General features: G+C 40.6%; 2 protein-coding genes across 3 annotated transcripts; both read left to right on the top strand.

Annotated features, from left to right (window-relative positions):
* Window positions 1-401: 401 nt before the first annotated feature.
* On the top strand, window positions 402-11,230 carry smo (smoothened, frizzled class receptor). The gene is made up of 12 exons (XM_086202094.1): window positions 402-1,074; window positions 2,673-2,872; window positions 3,141-3,350; window positions 3,428-3,600; window positions 4,424-4,643; window positions 5,099-5,222; window positions 5,740-5,832; window positions 5,924-6,032; window positions 7,031-7,216; window positions 8,026-8,174; window positions 8,480-8,614; window positions 8,700-11,230. Exons 1-12 carry the CDS (start codon window positions 813-815, stop codon window positions 9,317-9,319), a joined length of 2,481 nt encoding a protein of 826 aa, XP_086058220.1. The 5' UTR covers window positions 402-812; the 3' UTR covers window positions 9,320-11,230.
* Window positions 11,231-12,871: 1,641 nt separating this feature from the next.
* cax1 (cation/H+ exchanger protein 1) lies at window positions 12,872-22,248 on the top strand. Of its 2 annotated transcripts, none has more exons than XM_086202090.1 (20): window positions 12,872-13,088; window positions 13,979-14,155; window positions 14,237-14,367; window positions 14,829-14,937; window positions 15,039-15,155; window positions 15,257-15,318; window positions 15,427-15,615; window positions 15,701-15,886; window positions 16,856-16,955; window positions 17,131-17,272; window positions 17,360-17,543; window positions 18,568-18,667; window positions 18,750-18,868; window positions 18,984-19,021; window positions 19,122-19,249; window positions 19,591-19,724; window positions 20,390-20,484; window positions 20,657-20,735; window positions 20,834-20,942; window positions 21,403-22,248. In XM_086202090.1, the coding sequence occupies exons 1-20, from the start codon at window positions 13,013-13,015 to the stop codon at window positions 21,474-21,476; spliced, it is 2,349 nt and encodes a 782-aa protein (XP_086058216.1). In that variant the 5' UTR covers window positions 12,872-13,012; the 3' UTR covers window positions 21,477-22,248. The 2 variants fall into 2 exon arrangements, with proteins under 2 accessions (XP_086058216.1, XP_086058214.1); XM_086202088.1 differs by having other exon boundaries at window positions 19,122-19,372.
* The last annotated feature ends 112 nt before the right edge of the window (window positions 22,249-22,360 follow it).

The raw sequence follows: 22,360 nt of genomic DNA, 5'->3' as shown, positions 1-22,360 counted from the left end.
GGGAGGCTGTAGATGAGAGTTTTGAGAGAAAGCTTGCCATAGGGCACATTTCTTCACTAGCAGAGGGGGGATGGGAGGGGAGGTTTTGTTGCCCTGGCTCTCCCCCACCATGTGCATACCAGAGAAAAGGAGAAAAAAAAAACAACAACAACAACAACAACAACAACCAGAACCAAATCAAGTGATGGAACACAACAAATCACTCTCATGTGAGAGTTCAGAGGGTAGAAACAGGACTTTCTGGGATCATCGGAGACATTTTTTTCGCAATTATCTATCATCTTTATTTTTACTGCAACCCAAAAAAGAGGAGTAAGAGGGAAGGGGGAGCCTGGAGAAGTGGGCGGAGCATCTAAGCTGGAGATCCAATTACAGACATCCAGACTTTTTCATGGCAAGATTTTTAGAAGTGGGGGGAGGGCAAATGTGCTGCTTTCTCGGCCTGATGTTTTCTTTTTTTCCTCCCGAGCTCAAACAAACAACTCCAATGAAACTTTAATACAAATCTTAACGGATGGTGCTTTTTTATTTCTCATAAAATTAATTTTGGAGGTTGAAATTTGAGTAATGATGGAATTTAGGAGGATCCAGCAAAGACAAGGACGCACCGAAAAGCGCAGGACAGAAAAGTTAGAGAGGAAGAGAAAACTTTGAAGCGCCCCCGCTGCTTTTCTTCACGCCGCCTTTTGGAAACTTATTTGGAATCTAATGAAGAAAAAGACATGCCGTCTGGGTTTACTGGAAAACAGCGTTATTAAACAACTTGGATTGATAATAATCTTCATTTTGCACAGTTGAATCTCTCTCCCAAGATGTCCTCCCAGAGTTGGAGCCCCATTGTTGCATTTTACGGGATGCTTTGCGTCTGGGCAGCCTGGATCTCGGGCTCCGGGGCGGTGTTGTCTCCAAACGGGACAATATTTGAGGATTCCTGCAAGAAAACTACAACTTGCGAGGCACTTAAGTACAACACATGTCTCGGATCGCCTTTACCGTATACACACACATCTCTAATCCTGGCCGAGGACTCCAGCACTCAAGAAGAGGCTTTTGAGAAGTTGACCATGTGGTCCGGTGAGAATTAGAGGCTCCAACATCATGTTGTTGTTTTTTTTAATTGTGAAAGACGCGCTTTTGCTGTACAATCTAATTGAAAGTAACAAGGGAATGAGAGAACACTTATAATTGAATTATAAGAACTTCCCCAAAAATCCCATTTGACAGGTTATTACAAAATAAACTAAAATGATTTGATGGTTGTATACTTTACTTTCATGCTGTGTTATTCACCTTATTTTTGGATTTCGAAGCCTCCCATGCTTCTGATTTGTCATGAAATGATTAAATGTGTATAAATATAATGCCCCATATTGTGTTTAAACCGTAAATCGGTACTTCCCACATCAAAGTTTTGTGCTTTTTAACGTTATAGTAGAGTTTGTAGTTGTGACAGTGGATTTATAAGAAGCTTCACTGGGATTAAGAATAGGAAGAGTCGGGAAACGAAGGGTTAAATACCATTAAAGGCAATAATGGGAATCACCCGTAAGTGTTAGTAAGCACACAATAGAGGAGTGTCACTGATAAAAGGTTCTCAGGTGTTCTGCAAGAACCCATTTCACATCCATAATCAAGTGGCTAATGAAGTGTCACGTCACCGCATCACACGTGTCACGGGTGAGCCTCAGGTGCATCATTTTTTTATGGAGGTATCTGTTTTAAGATGATTAATGCGTTATTAATATTCCCAAAGTTCATTCACATGTTTTCAGAGGCTGCAAAATCGATCAAGTGGCATCCTTCCTAATTTTGAAAGAACTGAGTTGCTTTTTTCCAGGTTATTAACTCCCACTTTGATCAAAGTGTCTTTATCAGTAGACCTAATCCTCAACTCCTGTCATCAGTGGTTCATTTTTTTGATCAAGTCAGAGTTTAAAGCATCATTTGTGGTCAGATTCATGGTCATTTAATTGTGTAGTTTGACAAAAAAAAAATGACATCAGAGGAAGTTTCTTAATGAGGAAACTCCTCTTGGAGTAATAAACAATATGAAGCAGATTAATAATCCATAAATTAGCATTGCTCACATCGGTACTGCCTAAAGAGAGGCATTCTAGACTAGAAATGATATATTTAGCAGAAGTGAAGGAATGAAAATCAAATCTATGACATCAGTGAAGAGAAATAAGTGGCAGTTATTGTGGCAGGGTGTTTTGTTTGGATTTTTTGGTCTCGTTTGCGTTATTAATCTTGAATACATGATCACCGGGGCTGTACGAACAAACCAAAATCCATGTTTGTAATTGCTCTTTCGATTTTTTGGATTCATGTAACATACCCTGAACCACATGCTCGGGGAAGAAAACTCCCTCTTTTAGGTAGTAGTCCCCCTCCTGTTTGGAATTACCCTGCTCTGTGTCACTGGTGATTTGTTCACTTGTGTTGTCTTCATGCAGATTTCCTGCCTGCATGATGTGATGCAAAAACATTACTGTGTAGTAGAAGTGAGTAGTAGTAGAGTGTCATCTTTGACACAAACAAAACATATTGTGATTTTACACCACCAGAAGTTTCACTCCGATTATTCCGATCGACCGTTTCACAGATGAGTCTCTTGCAGCACTCGTGTTTACGGTATTTTTTTAAAACGTAAAGGTTTTTTTCCCCCTCAGGTTTGAGGAACGCCCCTCGATGTTGGTCGGTCATCCAGCCTTTGCTCTGTGCCGTGTACATGCCAAAATGTGAGAACGGTCGAGTTGAGCTGCCCAGCCAGAATCTGTGCCTGGCTACACGTCGGCCCTGCAGCATCGTGGACCAGGAAAGAGGCTGGCCCAACTTCCTCAAATGTGAAAAATTCCCCATGGGCTGTTCGGTATGCAGCAGCACACTTTACGGTTACATAATGTAGTATGTTGGTCTCCTGTAGTGGTACAAACTGAGAGGTCAGAGGTCAACTTCAACCAGATTTTTTTTTTTTTTTTTGCAGAATTCCAACAGTGCAGGAAATGCATCCATTAAAATATTTAATTTGAAATTTGCAATCTTTCTTTCTCAAACGCTTGCAGTCGCGAACACAAACTGACCCCTTAAACCCGAATAAATTACGAGCTCATGCGTTCTCTTGCATCCTCCGTGTGCAGAATGAGGTGCAGAAACTGAAGTTCAACACATCGGGCCAGTGTGAAGCCCCCTTGGTAAAGACAGACATTCAGTCCAGTTGGTACAAGGATGTGGAAGGCTGCGGCATCCAGTGTGACAACCCTTTGTTCACCGAGGAGGAGCACAACGACATGCACGCCTACATCGCCTATTTCGGCACCATCACCCTCCTCTGCACCTTTTTCACCCTGGTGAGTCACAGTTCAAGTTATTTAACTTTTCATGGATGACAAATACACCATTAATGTTTAAACTTCTCTTCTTTCAGGCCACGTTTCTGGCAGACTGGAAGAACTCAAACCGATATCCCGCTGTTATCCTCTTTTACATCAACGCCTGTTTCTTCGTGGGCAGTATTGGTTGGCTGGCTCAGTTCCTGGATGGAGCACGCAAGGAGATTGTGTGCAAGAGTGACAACACCATGCGACTTGGAGAGCCCTCGTACGTGAATGTCCTCCCCTCAGCTGGACTATGCTCAGTTACCCATAGCTCCAAGCTGCCTTAAAGGAACACGACAACTTTTTAGGAAATGCACTTTTTTGACATCCTCCCCTGATCCAGTAAAGTTGATAGATACTCTTCCCAGCTCTTTGTTGGCACTAAGGAGCTCAGATCAACAGAGATCGGCTAGTTAGCTTAGCACAATGAGTGGTAGTGGATGGGAAGTGTTAGCATACCTCCGACAAAAGTCATCAAATGTCCAGAGGTGATAATCCTCATCCTCTTTTAGGAAGTAGGCCATGATTATTATTTGCGGTCACTCTTCTATTCCTCAACAAAGGTTTTGTTTTGTGGGCAAAAGTTTGAGTTGTGTGACATCACTGTGGTTTTGTCCGGAGTGTAGTTTTGACTTTGTGTCTGATTCTAAAATTGTAATGTGGTATCTTATTGTCATGTTATTCCATAGCAAAATTTAATGTAGAAGCTTAGTTGTATTTATCAGGCAAAGTCTTTTGATGAAAAGTGTATGAGGGGAATTTTGAAAGAGGTATGCTAACCTGCCCATCCACTACCACTCATGGTGCTAAGCTATTTAGCAGTCAGCTGCTTTTACCTCACGAATGCGCTCACAGAGGAGAGAGGGCTTGTTGCATTTTTTTGATATTTGTCGTCAACATATTTTCCTATATTGAGCGTTGCACGAAGTGGTTTACTTAGCAGATTATTATAAATTCTAATTCAGATATTTTTTATATCCATGTTTTTAAACAAAGGAAAACAGATAATTAATGAAAACGTACAATCACCTCCCGTTTCTTTGCAGTTCATCGGAGACACTGTCATGCGTCACCATCTTCATCATTGTCTACTACTCTCTGATGTCGGGTGTAATCTGGTTCGTCATGTTGACCTACGCCTGGCACACATCCTTCAAAGCTCTAGGCACCACCCAGCAGCCTCTCTCTGGTAGGACCTCCTACTTCCACATGGTCACCTGGTCGATCCCCTTCGTCCTCACTGTGGCAATTCTGGCCATTGCAGAGGTGAGTCTAGACCTGATTCTGTTCTGTAGGGCAATCAGAATCTTAATGACAATAAAAGTAAAAATAAAGATATTCTTTCTAAAAAAAAAAAAGAAAAAGAAAGAGGCTGTTTTTTTTTAAACCTGTTGAATACACATTTTTGTGCTTTATGTCTTTAAATGTGTGGGTGATGTCATTCATTATTATTTCAGGGTTAAAGTGGAAAAAAAACAATACAACAAGAAGCATAATTTTTATTGGTATAAGTTTCGAATAAACACTGCATAGCTAACAAATGGCTGTCTCTTTTGACAGAGAACTGAGAACGTGCTGTCTTTCAGGGTGACATCAAATACTGAGATAACGTGCTCATCACTTTGTCTTGAGTCATAAATGCTGTCTTGCCATCTTTTTGTCTCTAAAATCCTTGACGTTACAGTACAATTAATGCTCTCATTTGTTGTGTCTACCCACAGGTTGATGGAGACTCTGTGAGTGGGATCTGTTTTGTGGGCTACAAAAACTACAGATACCGCGCTGGATTTGTGTTGGCACCAATCGGAGTGGTGCTTGTTGTTGGTGGCTATTTTCTTATTCGAGGTGATTATCAACAAGCTCCTCTGTGGAGTTTTAACTCACGTCGGTCTCTATCTCTGATACCTGAGAAGTGCAATTGTATTTTTCCTCTATGCCATTCAAAACCTCCGTTCATCCATCCATCCATCCATCCATCCATTTTCTACTGCTTATCCTGTTAAGGGTCGCGGGGGGGCTGGAGCCTATCCCAGCAGCTTTCAGGCGAGAGTCGGGGTTCACCCTGCACAGGTCACCTGTCCATCTTAACCATTCACACTCACAGCCACACCTACGGTCAATTTAGAGTATCAATCAGCCTCGTCCCCTCTTGATGTCTTTGGACTGTGGGAGGAAGCCGGAGTACCAGAGAGAACCCACGCAGGCACAGGGAGAACATGGAGACTCCACACAGACAGATCCCGTGCCCAAGCTGGGACTAGAACCCTGAACCTTCTTGCTGTGAGGCGACGGTGCTGACCACTGCACCACTGTGCCGCCCCATTCAAAACTTATTTAATGCGTTTCTTTCTATCTTTTTTAGGTGTCATGACTTTGTTTTCCATCAAAAGTAACCACCCAGGACTACTGAGTGAGAAAGCAGCCAGCAAAATCAATGAGACAATGCTGAGACTTGGTATGTTTTATTTTATTTTTTTGGTCCTTTTTTAGTTTCACAACACAGAGATGACCTGGGTCTCATGTATATTCCACCACCTTTTTCTCAGGCATATTTGGATTTCTTGCTTTTGGCTTTGTTTTCATCACCTTTGGCTGCCACTTCTATGACTTCTTCAACCAGGCGGAATGGGAGAGGAGCTTCAGGGAATATGTGCTGTAAGTTTCTTGTTTTCTGGAAGTTTCATCCTCACGATGAACCATATTCACGTGGCGGCCATGTTGGAAGCTTTCATCATTTAACAGTTGATAGCAACTGAAAAACAATGGGTTGAAAAATCCAGAGGGCTGAATTTGAAGATAAGACAACATATGTCATCCTATAGCTACCTTCAGCAACTAGCTAGCATTAGCATTCAACCAAGTCCTAGCCAACATTGCTTGTTGATAATTGATATCGTTGGAGTGGAGTTATTTACATTTTACTTACTGGAACACATATATCAGTGTAATGTGCATACATTCAATGAACTTGTGTTCCAAGCACTTTAGCACTCCTATTTTGTCATGTAAGACAACAACTGGCAATGTTGGCAAGGAAGTGGTTGAATGCTAACATTAGTTTTTGGCTAAAGGGGTAGCTAATGAATTATCAGAATCAAATTTAGCCGGCTTTACTGCTGAATTTTTGCTTGAATTTCCATTGTTTTTTCAGTCGCTACTCAACCCTGAAAACAATGAAATTCAAATATTTTGTCATATTCTCTGTGGTTATGGGGGGTTGAATCAAATATTATCCTGTGTCTTTGCTACTTGAGCATGATTTGAGAGGAATATGGCCACCGTGTAAATATGATAAGATACCATTAGTTCTCTCGCTGAGCTGTTACAATCCTTACACCTGCCATTTTCAGAGGTACCTCAAATATGAGCACTTAAGTTGCGTTCAACTTTGCATTCAAGCATATGCAGAAATCCACAAGCTGATGCTGTTGAGATTCCAAACCACTGCTCAACCACTGAACTTGCAGTAGTGAATGTAGCCCTATTTCCCCACTGTGTTGACACTGGCTACGTTGGAATTAATTCCACCTCAAAAATGTAACCTGCTCTCTCCTGCCCTGACATGTAAAAGGCCTTTTTATTTACCATACAAAGCACGTCAATGTACTTCCCTCATATGGCACTTAACATGACACCGATTTATTTTCCAACAGGTGTGAAGCAAACGTAACCATCGCCTCTCAGACTAACAAGCCCATCCCGGAATGCACCATTAAGAATCGGCCAAGTTTAATGGTGGAGAAAATCAACCTGTTCTCCATGTTTGGGACTGGCATTGCCATGAGTACGTGGGTCTGGACCAAAGCCACCATCCTCATATGGAAACGCACCTGGTGCAAGTAAGCAAACATTACAACAAAGGGAGAGAGAGGGACGCTCAAAACATATCACAACATAGCATTAAACGTTTGATAGGCCCTAAGATGATGTGTTAACATCAGGTGCGACTACAGCTGCATGAAATAGACCAGCAAAATGTTTTGAGTATTTCTTTTGTTTGCCATTTTAAACCAATTAGACGGTAAAGAGTTCCTTTGAGAAGTAGAATTCTTGTCAAATAAGGTTTGACCTTAAAGTTTGGCTCCCTTTATGACTGCATGTCTGTCCACTTCCATTTATAGCTTCAAAACTATGCTGGCACTGTTTGAAAAGTCAAATTTCAATGTACCCAGACATGTGCTCAATCAGCGGGGGTCTTTTAAAAACTGTGGATTTTCATTAAGATTTTTCTAAAAGTGTAGAGGTATACTATTACTGGTGTGTGTATGGGTGTTGTATTTGCAGTGTTAATCTTTGGTTTTATAACGAAGCTTTGAAGGGTTCCAGGTGACTTGGATTTGGACTCCAGGGATTTTTTTTTTTTCCTACTAGCTTTGCAACAGTAATTTTGCTGCTTGGAATTATTATTTTCAGTTGAGGCTTGAGAATTAGATTAAATGAAAGAACATGTTTGGTTGCTGTAGGCCAGCTCACATGATCTTTCAGTTTCTTCACCGTTATTGTAAATATAGACGTTAATGATCTTTGACTGCTATTACCCAGCATGAGGAATCAGGATGGACATGTCCGAAGAAGTCAAGTTTTTTCTTTTTTTTTTTAGGAAAATGAGTTCCAACACATGATAAACATTCTTATGTTCCTGGTTCAGGATCATCGGCCGTAGTGACAATGAACCCAAGAGGATCAAGAAGAGCAAGATGATTGCAAAAGCATTCGCCATGAGGAAAGAACTCCACAAGGACCCAGAGAAGGAGCTGTCATTCAGCATGCACACCGTGTCTCATGACGGGCCAGTAGGTGAGTATTTCAGCTGAACAAATTCCATTGTTTAAGGAAGTGTACACTGCCATCTTGTGTAAAATAACCAAAACTACAGTCATATTGGACTGGACTAATAGTGATACCAAATGTTACGTATAAAAAAAAAAAATTCAACTGTTTGTTTTACCTCAGTTTTGAAGCCTCACGTCAAGTCTGTACGTTAAATCTGAAACTTTCTCAGCGATGAGGCGGCTCTGCTTGTTTGGGTTGTGGTAGCTCTGAGCTCTTGAGCTGAGTCTATACTTATCCATTAAATTATTCTTGTCTTTTCTTATTTATAGCTGGAATTAATTTTGACCTAAACGAGCCATCCAATGACATGTCATCGGCTTGGGCGCAGCATGTAACTAAGATGGTAGCGAGGCGAGGTGCCATCCTGCCCCAGGACATCTCTGTCACTCCTACCACTACACCAGGTAAGAGCTGGAGCTAATCTACATCATATTTGCTGCATTCTATTTCCTTCTATTGCCAACTTATTCCACATTATTTTCTCCACAGTTCCACCCCCTGAGGAAAGGAACAGGCTATGGATGGTGGAGGCTGAGATTTCACCAGAGATGATGAAGAGGAAAAAGAAAAAGAAGAAGAGGAAGAAGGAGGTGCGTCCACTGGAGGAGGCGGTGGACCACCAAGCTTATCGTCAGCGCGAGTTTGGCCGTAGCTCAGTGCCTCGCCTCCCCAAATTACCCTGCCATCCCAGCCTGGTTGCTAATCTGAAGGAACAGCAGAGGCAGCAACAAAAGCTGGAGGAGGAGGTCCTGCCAGGATCCTACCCAGACTTTCCACCCTCGCACCCCCTGTCCTGTGAGGAGAGGTGTCCCTACCCATATCAGAGCGGTCAGAACAGCTACAGTCGCGGCTTGCTCTCCAACCATCTACCCTTCAATGACCGCCCCGAGGATCTGGGTCTTGGTCCACGCTGCATCCCTGTAGCCCCCTCCTGCCAGCCCAATGTATCCTCCCGCTACCCCAGGGGGGTGGATCTCACTGATGGGATGCCAGAGAGGTTGGCCCATGTGGCTCGAGTACCGGTAGGCAGGAGGGCTGGCTACGGACCCATCCACTCCCGGACTAATCTAATGGAGGCAGAGCTTATAGATGCTGACTCTGATTTCTAAGAACAGACCTCCATTATGTTCTGGTGGATGTGCCGTGGTACACCGACAGTAAGCTACCAAAAGTGCTGGATACTTTCAAATTCTTACTAAAGTGCACCTAATTCCCTTTGCCTATGTTGGAACAAAGCTAGATATTTTCTTTTTCTTCTTTTATTAGGAAAAGGAAAGAGATTAAGAGAGAAGAAATGTTGTGAATAAGTTAATGAAAAACATATTTTTTATACTTAAAGTTGTTTTCAATACAATTATATTGGCAATTCCATGATAACAAGGCAAATGAGGCAGCTAAAATGTACAATGGCTTGAAATGATCTGTTTTCTGAAACTCAGCTTGGGCCTTCGTTAAAGTCAAAACGCGGCAGGTTTAGTCAAAATTCGTCGCTGATCCAATCAACTAGAGTTCGGAATTACCAGAAGTTCTAATGTTTAGGTAATTCTACCAACTATTTTGAACCTAAAAACGTTGATGGACCATTTTCATCATTTGAACTGTCCCATGGATTTGTGGGAGGGGGAAAAAAAAATTAGCCCAGCTTTTCTCTTGTATTATATTTAAATGTCTTAAAAAGACTCTATTACTCTATTCACACCACTATTTAGCCTATAATGACTTGTGTTTATGTACTAACTGTAATCTCTCATACTTCAATAATACTACACTTACAACACATGTCTCAAGCTAGTTGTTTTTTTGTTTTTTTTTTAAAGATTTTGTCGTCCAATCAGATTTAAGATGAGACCTGGAAGAACAAGTACACACTGTGACCAGTTAACCTCAAATCCTTTTCTCTGCCAATCCACAGTTCAAACCATCAAGTATGTCCAAGATCCACACTAAACCCTACACATTATTCATTTTCATCACTGTAAATATTTTTTTTTATAAAGAAATATTTCTTAGAAAACATTTATAAAAATGTTTAAAAAAAAAAGTCTCATGTATGTGATTAAAAAAAACAAACCCTAGATCTATCCAAACATGTATTAGTTCTTCTTGACATACACATTAATTATTTGCATTTACACTGTTGGAAGTTTTTCAATATATTTATTTCTAACCTGCAGGGGGAAAAAAAAAAAATCTGCTTCTTATTGATGCATTTTGAGGCGTTCTCAAGTATTTCAGCGCAATTAAAATGGATTATAATTTTTTTTAAACAGCAGTATTTCTACTTTTAACCTCACCTTCGCTTCACGTGTGTTCTCTTCGGTCCAGTTGAAAATGTTTGTTTGTTTGTTTTTTTAATTTTTCTCATGTCACGTATCATATACTGCTGTGGTCTTTAAAAAAAAAAAAATCACATGTTAGTCTTTCACCATTTTTTGCTCTCTTCCTAAGTGTGTGTACTGTATATAGGCTGTTAATAGATTTCTCATTAAGGGGTATTATTTTTTACAGATTTATATATAAAATCACTTCATTACTCAGCTGAAGTGATTAAAAAGGGAAGAGTTAAATGTTCCATGAAATGTCACTGTACTTGTGCTGTAACCAAAATCTAGTATTATGTCATTTCTCTGGGTAAATGATGCTTAGTCGTATAGCGATACATCACTTTTTAGCAAGTCTTGTACGTTGTTATTCATGTTTTATGTGTATGAGAGAGAAGTATTTATATTTTTTAGCTGAGCTGACTGTGCTAAACACTCAACAACATGGTCAGTTTGGAAGCGGAACTATAGTATATATCCTCCCGATCAAAAGATTCTAAAGAAATTAAATGAAGAATGCGTTTTTTGTGCCCTGAAAAGTGAGGAATTCCGTTCATGTATACTGTCAATAGTATTTGTCAGCAGGTATTACTTCATCTGTGTAGTGTCCCAACTGTATAAACCATCATCTTTTTATTGTGCAGCTGTATTTTGTTTGTTTGTTTTTATATGTAAATAAACGTAATGCTTTTTTGTGTACCGTTTTTGCCAAATTGTCACGTGTACAGTTAGGTTGTTTGAAGTACTTGTATACAGTTATCAAGTCTGAGGTACTTTTTAGATAGAGGATTTTTGGGGCAGATACTGGAATGAGGGAGTTGGAAAATGGACTTTTTTCTGCAATGATCTCTCAAACATGGCTGTTAAATACTTTTGAGAAAAATGTGCAATAACAGCAAGAGGATTTACCGAATCATTATTTAAAATTATCAAGTCTAGTTTAACCTGGAGTGGATTATTGGGATACCAATATTATACCATTATATACCAATATTAAGTAGTAAATCCAAATTTAAAATTGATGTATCAGCGAAAATACTTTTTGTAATGATCCCTCAAATGAAGCTATGAAAAAGAAAAAAGGGATATTTTATTGTTGCAAAATGTATTGTGTGAAATGACATCATTGCACTGAAATGATTTATTACACTGTAAATTTAGTAACTGTTAAAACACCTTTAAAAAAAAAAGAAAAAAAAGATGTCCTATGAAACTAGATTTATCACGTGTCCGGATCAGACCACGTAAAAGCTGATACTGATAGTTTGTAAGTTTCAGCCGCCGCTACATTCAGTAGTGGAAGAAGCATGTAGTTCTTTTACTTTAGTAAATGTTGATATACCCGAATAAAATAGTACTCCGGTAAAAGTTAAAGTTCCCCTTCAATATTGTACAGTTACAGGAGGAAAGTATGTGATATTGAGTATTAAATGTAAAAATTACCTCGTCGTCATGTTATTTTTTATGCAAAATTTCTCTTCAGAGCAACTTGTTACTGATGGATTCAGATAAATGTAGTAAAATTACAAAAAAAATTCCCTTGAAATATAGTACAGTGGGCTGCACGGTGGTGCAGTGGTTAGCACTGTGGCCTCACAGCAAGAAGGTTCCGGGTTCGAGTCCCGGCTCGGGGACGGGATCTTTCTGTGTGGAGTCTCCATGTTCTCCCCGTGTCTGCGTGGGTTCTCTCTGGTACTCCGGCTTCCTCCCACAGTCCAAAAACATGCAGTTGGGGACGAGGCTGATTGAATACTCTAAATTGACCGTAGGTATGAATGTGAGTGTGAATGTCTCTATGTTGGCCCATCGATGGACTGGCGACCTGTCCAGGGTGAACCCCGCCTTTCGCCCGTTGATGCTGGGATAGGCTCCAGCCCCCCCGCGACCCTTAATGTGTAGGATGACGATGGATATAGTACAGTAAAAGTGCAAAGTCCCCTAAAATATAAATACTTAAGTGAAGAACTGATATCTTGATATTGTTCTCTAATAAAAATACTTAGTTACTGTCCACAACTGGCTGGATTCATATACTTAAAAAAAGAAAACTAAGTTGAAGGATTTTTACTAGTTTGCCAGTTTGAGCTAATTTATGCAGTTAGTTTGAGGTTCTTTGGACACCATGAGTTCTCTCCTGAAAGGGAGAGGTGCTAAAGCGAATCATTTTTATCTTACGCCTTGTTTTGATTGAAATAATAAAATTGAAAATACGGTGACATAGAGGGTGTAGGGGGCAGCAGAAAGAAAATAAAGATTTGTTTCATCTTTTAATTATGAAGGCTAATTAGGTTAGAGAAATACCCCCTCCCACTGGGCCCTGACACCCCGCCCCTCTGGCCTCATTGCGTGTCCATCCGCGTGTTGTGGTAAATCACCGGAGGGAAGCGCCACAACCGCAACAGAGAGAGGACGACTTTCACACGACACAGACGTAACAATTACGGAGTAAATTTATTATTATTTTTTAAATAAACAACTAAAATGTCCCAGAAAAAGTCTTCATTGATCCCAGGTGTGGCGGAGAACCTGCGGAGAAGATCCACAGTTGATTCCACAGGTGAGACCGAACTAGTCCGCTTCCAGTGCGGCTATTTGTTTGTCTGTTTGTTATTTACCCGCAGGTAGCAGCTTGTGTCTGCTCAAAAAATTGCTACCATCAATATGTTGATGACGTTTGTTGTTTTGCTTGTCTTCAACTTGATGGTAAATTTTGATTTTCATTAACGTCAATCAAACTCACCTGTTGAGCAAAAACCTGACGTGGAGGATGGAAACAACTGCGTCTTTTTTAAAAACAAACAAAAAAAAAAACACCTGGCGCTTTTCAGGCGTTAGTTCTATTCAAGCTCAGCACAAGTCTGTTTTTCTTATGCGAAAATCGTAATAAAGTCGACTTTTTCATGTTCAGACAGTTATAGCGGAAGGTTTCTAAAAAAAAAAAAAAAAAAAAAAAGTCAATATGGTTAGTACGCCACCGAATATTTTACAGAAGAATTTTATCAGATTGTTAAGCACATATTTGGACCAGTCGTTTTAATTTGGTTATTTGTAGCTTGTAAAGTAAGATTTTCCACCAAATCCCCAACAGATATAAGAAGCATGCTTCTGTTTGTTAAAATCCCAGCACATTTCCCCGTGTCTGCTCCTCTTATGTTAGCTGCAATGCGTTCATAATATGATCAGTCTTGGCTGGAAACGTCTGACAGAAATGGCTTAGGGTGGACACTGCATGACCCTCAGGAGGTTTTTGTTAGTCACACACATTTAAAGGGACTGTGTGACCATGCCTCCAATGCAACGACACCCTGAGGTGAAGTAATATTCGGGTGAGGATTTATAATCTCTTATGCTCTTTTTGATTTGTTTTTTTTTTGTGTGAAAAAATGTTGCATTGGGCCTTTTTCTTAACACAAAACACAAAGTTCTCCTTGATGTTTTCTCACGTAGAGAACAACGCTGAACCTGAGCAGAATCACCGGTTTCCCCCGCGACAGTTCCAGACTGACAGGCTCTGTGTTGGGCTCCAGCATCCGGAGATTTGCATCACAGACACCCCCTCCCCAGAAGCCTCCTCCCATCACTTCTGTCACTACACGCCAAAGTGCTTCCTCGCAGTCCATAGAGGTGAGACCCCACACTTCCAACCACCCTGGCAGAGCGAAAATTATCGACCAAATGATCTTCTACCTGTTCTGAATGCCACAGGAGGTCATGGCACCTCAGCGAGGTCTACTCCATCCCGGTACGGAGAAGAGGGTTGGCACGACGGCACCTCCAAGACCACGATCAGAGCCGAGAATGAGGTGGAGGCCCACAGGGAGGCCAACAACTACAAGGTGACAAAATGAGAGTTTTACTCTAATAAATCCTTATTATTGAGGCTGATGAAGGTTGTTTTCACTCGCACTTGTTGGTTTCCTACACTCTTGAGGTCCTTTAGCTCAGTGATTCAGTCTAGAAACTGAGAGGGGCTTGATTTTGTTTTGAAAATCCTGGAATAATAATTGTTTTGAAGGGTAGTCTCACCTTGGGATGTGGAGAGGGTAAATGGCTAAATGAAATTTAAATTGGACTCGTGGGAAAAATACAAGAGTGCTTTGAAACCGGAAAGCCTTTTATTCAAGTGAAGAAAAAGTACTCGGATATTCAAATGCGTTGATATGGAAGAAAAGAGAAACGACGTCAACAAAGACATACAAAGAACAGTTCATCTATCAGTTTTCCAGTGTTGTGACAGCCTTTCACACTTTAATGATGTAAAAAAAAAAAAATTAATCCAGAGATGTTTTGTTTTCAGTTTGGCTTCAGAAAATGGAAGGGAAATGTAACGGAGAAGCCCATTGAAGACCGATCGGACGTGGTCAAAGAGCTCTACTCTGACCTGAGCATCGTTAAACCTCAAGAAGGTCCCCCTGCCCTCCTTCTCTTAACTTCACTTCAGCGATGACAAAAAAAAAAAAAAAATCATTCTCTTGCAAGCAATGCCATTTTGTGTGATTTCTTTCAGGTTCTGGGGTCACCGTTGGGAACGTAATTTACGTATTTTTGTTTGGCTGGTGGGTGTCTTTAACCTACATCCTCGTCTGTCCGGTGATGTTTCTCACAATCATCGGCGCACCTTATGGTTTGTATCCTCGACTGTCAAACACCTCAAATGTAGCACTGACTTCTCCTGTCCGAAATACTGAGGTTTGTGTTAGTCTGTTCTCTGTTTCTTTATTGAAGGCAAACTTTGTCTAAAGTTGGCATGGTACTTTATGTGGCCATTTGGGAAGTCAGTCGAGAAGGTAATCGCATGTGTATTATCCTGATTATGTGTCAAATTATTATGTTCTTTATGTTGAATTTGATTAAATTATTTGTCATGTTGTCACTAGCCTTTTTTTCCTTTTTAGGTCGGAGATGTAGCAAAGAGATCCATTTTGAAGCCCCCAAAGTGTGAGGTCATCCCTGAAGAGGAGGACACTGAGGACACGAAGGACCTTGTCAGGAATAAAGACTGCTCACCGCTTCTGGTGTCATCCCCCATACCTGTTGAGATCCCCGTCCCAGAACCACCAGCGAGAAAAATTTCAAAGCACTGGGTGAGGAAATTCAGATGAATAAATATTTATAGCTGCCGGTAAATATTCAGATTAATTTTTGTTTGGGTTCTGTTGCCCTTCACAGTGCCGCATAAGCACTTATATTTGGCTGCTACTGGGCTATCCTGTGCTTGCTGTGGTCCATGCTCTGGCTTGTGTGCTCTCCTGGTTGCTGGTCTTCACCATCCCTGTATCCAAGATGAATGGCCGTACGCTGAGTATCGTCCTCCTCATGGCGCCAGAGGAGGTTCATATACACAACTTGGAAAAGGTAAGAGCATAGCAGTTGTTAGTGGACCACACAAACTTAAAAAAAAAAAAAAGCACTTGAGTTTTTCTTTCCTTCCCCTTTCTGGTTACGCTTGTGCGAACACTAACCTCATGGTTTTTGCGCTGTAAACTTGTTAGAATTTCCTATTAGTTTCGGTCGCAGCCCTCCTGAGATGCTCCGCGTGGGGAAATGACTGGCTGCTTTGTTGCAGTGTGTAAATGACAAACTGACAAGTGCATCTTTGTAGCTTTTATAAAAACTGGTTCAGTTGAGAGGACAAAAAAAACAGCGTTCAGTTGCGAAGATTTTGACATACCTGGCTGTGCTACGGTAAATAGTTTTCATCAGAAGTGAATCAAGTTTAAAAAAAAAAAAATAGTATTTGATGAAAGTGAATGTGATTTCCTCCACAGAATCATGCCAGTTTTTAATGCATTGCCAGAATATCACGAGAATCCAAGATAGATTTTCGGTCTTGTCCTTTTGCGCACATAAATTCCTTCAGATTTTCTGACTTTTTTTTTTTTTTTTTTAATGATATTGTCAATTGTAGATGATTGGGAATTCAAAGTCTGCATTTTTACATTGAGGAACGTTTTTTGTGAAATTGTTCCACAATTTGTAGACCCAGTTTTTCCAAAGACCGGTAAACCTCTGCACATCTTTACCTTTTGAGAGACTCAGTTAGATAATCTTTTTAAAACGCATTAGGATCCGGGTGTATGGATATGTAAATTATTGCATTCGGTTTTATTCACATTTAACACATTGTCCCAATTTATATACTTACATACTACTTACTTGTTTTACTCTTTACTTTCATTCTTTTAGTTTCAGGTGTTTATATAAGACTAAAGCATACTTGTGAATATAATGTGATTCCATGTCTGTCATTGACCTCCCCCCCCCCCCTCTAAATTCTTCACACTTGTACCTTTTAAGCTGATGGTCCTGTGTTTTCTTTCGCAGACACTTGTGTGTGAGACTAGAGTCATCCTTTGCTGTTACCATGCTGTAAATCTGTATTACTACAAATACACAGTCCAAGGAATCAACATTTTTGCCCTCAGTATCCTTTAAGTGATGTTAGATTTTTAGTTGAAGAAGTTGTACAAGCTGCTGAGTTGAAGAGATTTTTTTCATCCAGTGATTATATGCCATCTTTAATCTCATGACCCTCTGTAAGGTACTGTGATTTTACATCGTCCATCCGTTTGTTTTCCTTCCATCTTTGCTCCCCACAGATCTGCTTCCCCTGGTATTCATCACTTTGATTATTGGCTATACTGACCATGACCACAATACCTTCAGTGCAGAAACCAAGTTTGCCACAGCCATTACCTCCATTATCCCTCTATCCTACTACATTGGTATGGGTATCGCCAGGTAATGTATATTTTCATTTATGGTCAAAGGACGAATGGACAGTGGAACAAGTGCTTGCTTTTATGGTAACTGTATGTGTTCTTTTAGCATTTCTGCACAGAGCAACTTTGCAGTGGGGGCGGTGGTCAATGCAACCTTTGGCTCCATCACAGAGATGACGTTCTACATCACAGCTCTGCTGCAGGGACAACGCGCTGCCACCAAATGTTACGAAGAAATAGTCAAAGCAGCACTCACGGGGACCTTGCTGGGGTGCATACTGTTCATACCTGTGAGTTGGACCAAAGGATACATACATACATACATACATACAGCTTGATGATCTTTGCAGTGTGCATTTTCTCTGAAAAGCATATTTTGCAGTTCAGACACAAACAAGAAAAACAAGCTGATACCGAGTCCGTAATCGCCACCGCCAAACCAGCAGCCTCCACAATTGGGAGCGCGCCCATAAGCTGACCTTTACGGTAACGTAGTTCCGAGTGAAATACCGTGGGCGTCTACAGAGGGTGACGAGTCAGCAGGTCGGGTCTCTGCTTCGCCAGCGTTGTATGTGCATCTGCAGGCCAGCCACGAGTTCTGAGGAGTTTTCTGAGACTCTGTGTCATTCCACTGTTTACGTTACCAGTGTTTTTCACAGATGTTACTCGCTGCTCTGTATGTAAATTGACCATTGCACATACATTTGATTTGGATATATTCATGTGTAATGAAATCAGTTCACAAGTCTGGGTCCTCTGATACAATGAGGGATGTAGTAAGAGGTGTAGTTTCTGTCATTTTACATGGATGAACGTGAGGGGATGGTGAAAAATGGTCAGTGTAGCAGCTTCAATTGACTCTAATTCAAAAGAATCTGCTGTGACAGTCGTGTTGCACCATGGAAGTGCCTGATATATGTCAGTCATCCGTGTCTGCCCTGGGCTTTTTACAGTTCCCAGCATTACAAATACCAACCAGATTTGAACTCTGACCAGCTGTGCAGCTGAGGAGAAAAGCAACTGCACACAGAGATGCAAGACTGCTGACACAAAGCCAGTTACAATACGACTATTATTAATTCTGCAAGCTCCACCTATTTACCACAGGCAGACCCAGTTGAAAGCCTAACTGTTAAAAACAACAACAACAACCACTCACCTAAACTCTGTACTCTTTTCCATGTGGCACTCGCACCAAGCCTGCTGGATTTTAAGTCTTCAAGAAATGCAAATAACAGGCTTTTTGTTTATTTTTAAATAGAAATGTCAGAAATAATAAATCCACCCCTTGTTGACCGATTCTCATCCGCACAGGGAATCTGCATGATCATTGGGGGCATCAAACACAGGGAGCAGCGATTCAACAGTCGTTCTGCCGGAGTGAGCTCGGCTTTGCTCTTCATCTCAATCGGAGGTATCTGTTACCCCGACACCTCTGGCAACACCTTCCTAACGTCCCAAACTTTACCCTCATGAAGCTGCATTCCCGTCCTCAGGTGTGTTTGCTCCCACTCTCTTCTCAAAGACCTTTGGTGATCTGGTGTGTGAGAGCTGTACCAATATTCCAGGCAACGGCAGTGTAGCCTTCGTTTGCAAGGATTGCCACTATGACCCGGTGGGCTCCCTTTTTTCTACTTCTTGATCATTTCCTTTTACCATCTTTATGGGTCCCACACCTGCTCGGTAACATTTATAAATGATTTCCACGCTCATTCTTTTGTTCTTAACAGAGTAAAACTGACCCACAGTTAATTCTATCCCATATCGAGTAAGTCCAGGTGCTACTTGATTGATTTCATTCAGCACATTTTCCTCAAGTTGTCAAAAAAAAAAACAACTGCTTATTGAATTCTTCACTGCTACTCCAGGCCTCTGGTGTACACTGTTTCAGTGCTGCTGCCCGCTGCATATCTGATAGGCCTCATATTCACGCTGAAGACCCACTCCCACATCTATGATATCCATATCAGCGATGGCCAAGGGGGTCACGCACACGGTCAGTACGCACAAGAGGGCACCAGCACCTACCACCCCACTGGTGAGGTCACCGTCGGTCAGCTACTTGCCACCAACTCGTGTATTAATGCCAGCATTAATGCCACCAGCCACATTGGAACAGGTGTGTGTGTGTATGTGCGGAGGAAAGAACGGTAAACTTCCTATTACATATCACTTTTTTTTTTTTTTTTTGCATGCTGGTGAGTTGTGCATGCGGCTCCTTTTTTAAAGCATGAGGGTGAGGAAGCGAGGAATGAGTTGAGACTTTGACCCTGGTGTGCGTAAGAGGGGAGAACGGTTAAGTCGTAGTGCTGTTAGCTTACAGTGCGAATGTCTCAGGTCACCATGTGGTCCACTGGTCCCGGTGGAGGGCGCTCGCAGTGCTGATTGTTGCCACGGTGTTGATGGCCTGCTGCGCTGACCTCAGCACTGAGAACATCGAGCCAATGCTGACCCACTCCTCCATCTCCCAGGTACTCCATCTTTAAATGACGAAGGATAACACCCCAGATATTCCAAGTTTTACTGGCTGATGTGCACTGATAAGAACACCTTTCAGACCAATGTTCAGTACATAAAAAAAAGAATTCATTCATTTATATGCTTTGTTAGTTTAGTCTGTTAAACATTGTCGTGAATTCAAATTATTGAAGGTACATGCCACTGAAGTAACACTCTAAAAATTTGTCATTTTACTTTTCATACTTCAAATACATGGATGTACGGTATGCACTCCTACTATAAATGAATTACCAGCTGATATTTCGCCTTTGTACTTTTTATCTGACGGACTTATGTGCAAGTCTTACTGGAAAACAGCATCTGCAAAGTTAAATAAAAAAAAACATCTTCAGCAGTTGTATCATTTTCCTTGTTGTATTGTGTTTTTTTGTTTTTTAAAAATGTTTCTTTCAAACAAAGAAAATGTAGCCACATATATATTTCTTCTAACTTACTACAAAATGTCTATTAACGTGGTAGACTCAAGAAAACTGGCAACATGGTGGAGAAATGACATTTTTATGGCGCTTCAGCGTAGCTGATAATTGAAGAGATGACATGAGATGCACCCAAGGGAGCTCAAGTTTTTCCTTCATTGCCTGCCTTTGTTCTGAGGCCCGTCCTCCTTTTTTCACAGTACTTTATCAGTGTGACAGTGTTGGCTATGGTTCCAGAGCTGCCTGAGATTGTTAATGGGATCCAGTTTGCACTGCAGAATAACATCAGCTTGAGGTACGAGGATGCTGGTTTGCTTTAGTAACATTTGACCGTGATTTTCCAGACTGTTCGAACTATCAAATATGCCGGGAACACTTAAGTTGTTTTTTTTTTTTTCATTTCAAATCGAATGGTGTGTGTTCGACATATAGCATGTAAGCGTTTGATTCATTCTGCCGTTCTACAGCCTTGAAGTCGGCAGTTGTATCGCTGTGCAGGTCTGCATGATTCAGATTCCACTGCTCATCCTCTTCAATGCATTCTATGTAAGTAATAAACATTGTCACACGTATTGGTTTTATTCTCTGCATTCTTCCATGTTTATTTAGTTTCCATCATGTCTTTTTTTTGTTGTTGTTTACAGGATGTTGGATTTGTGCTTGTGTTCAGTGACATTCATCTCTGGGCCAGCATCTTCAGTGTCATCCTAGTCAACTACATCTTCATGGATGGAAAATGTGACTACTTTCAGGGTACGTCTTAAAGCGATACTTACTTTTTTTGTGTGTTTTTTTTCTTTCTTTTTTTTTAGAACACTAATGCTTACTAACACTTACTAATGTCAGACTTAAGTCAGTCTTTCTCAACCAGCAGCCTCTCTCTAATACACCAGGCAGCTCATCTGAAACAAAACTGAATTTCCCTCGATACTTAAATGCGCTGTACCTGAATGGATGTACTGTCGGGCAACGGGATACACAGCGGAAAATAAAGATGGTATACAGCTGTGGTTTGAGTGATTTTGATGTGTGTGCCGTTCACAGTAAATACAAACTGTCATGGATTGATATGCCGATGAGAAACTTTGCGAACTCTCGTAATGTGGGCGGTTATTTGCCTCAACATCAGGGACGCGAGGTCCGATTAAAAGCAGTCCCAGGAAGTGTGCCTCAGTGTGTTTGTGTTCATGTAATCCCTCTGTTCTGTTTGCAGGCACTGCTCTAGTGGTGGTTTACCTCATCCTGCTGGCCCTTTACTTCTTTGCCCCTTCGCCACGCTCTTGTTAATCTGCTCGATGAGAAAACTCATGATGCACAGATGTTGAACTCAACTGGATTGAATTTAGAAAAGAAAAAAAAATTCTGTGAACGATGGGCTGTTTGATTTCTGTAAATGATAACACAAGATGGCACTTTGTGCGCTTGAATCTGTTCTCACATAGCTGCGAAGTAAAAGCTTGATCGTGTTAATACTGCTCTTGTATTTAAATGTGAATTCTTGCTGTCTATTTTCGGTACTAATTCATTGTATCATGTGGCTTATATTGGACACAATAAATGCATCAATTTATAAATCGTGTCAAATTGATGACAAACTTAACAGAGCGGCATTTCACGAAAGTAATTAAAGTTAATTGTCATATTGCCTACCGTGTTTATCAAATCACTGGAAGGTACACTCGTGTTTTTAAATTCTAAATGTGTGAAAATATATATATTTTTTTAATTGTGCAGCAGATATCCTGATGCAAAACATGTTCTATCATTCTAATTTGTTTTTAGTTATGTAAAATTTAGATTTCCTCTAATAATGCAGAAGTCCGTGGAAGCCAATTTGTAGCAGGTGAAAAAAGATTAAAAATCAATGTAAAAAATTTTTTTTAATCATAATTATGACATAAAAAGTTTACTGTCATTATGATTATCCCATAATTTCCCATTTTTATCCCAAGTATGATCTTAAAGCATAATTATGATTTTCTATCCCGTAATTCTGATTTACCTTGGATTTTATTTTATTTCCTCTTTTTCAAAAGGCTGATTTTCTTCTTTTTTTTAATCAGGCGGAAACAAGCTTCCATAAAATACCCAATAAAACCATTAGATTTTTTTGGGGGGGGGGAGATTGCGCCATCTTAATTCAATCATTCAAGCTCAACAAATGTGACAAA

Source organism: Aulostomus chinensis, chromosome 4, assembly GCF_037954235.1.
Source record: "Aulostomus chinensis isolate RoL2024-O1b breed Wild chromosome 4, RoL_Achi_v1.0, whole genome shotgun sequence".
Lineage (NCBI taxonomy): Eukaryota > Metazoa > Chordata > Actinopteri > Syngnathiformes > Aulostomidae > Aulostomus > Aulostomus chinensis.
The sequence above is the reverse complement of the archived record's forward strand: the minus strand, read 5'-3'. Positions and strand labels throughout refer to the sequence as shown.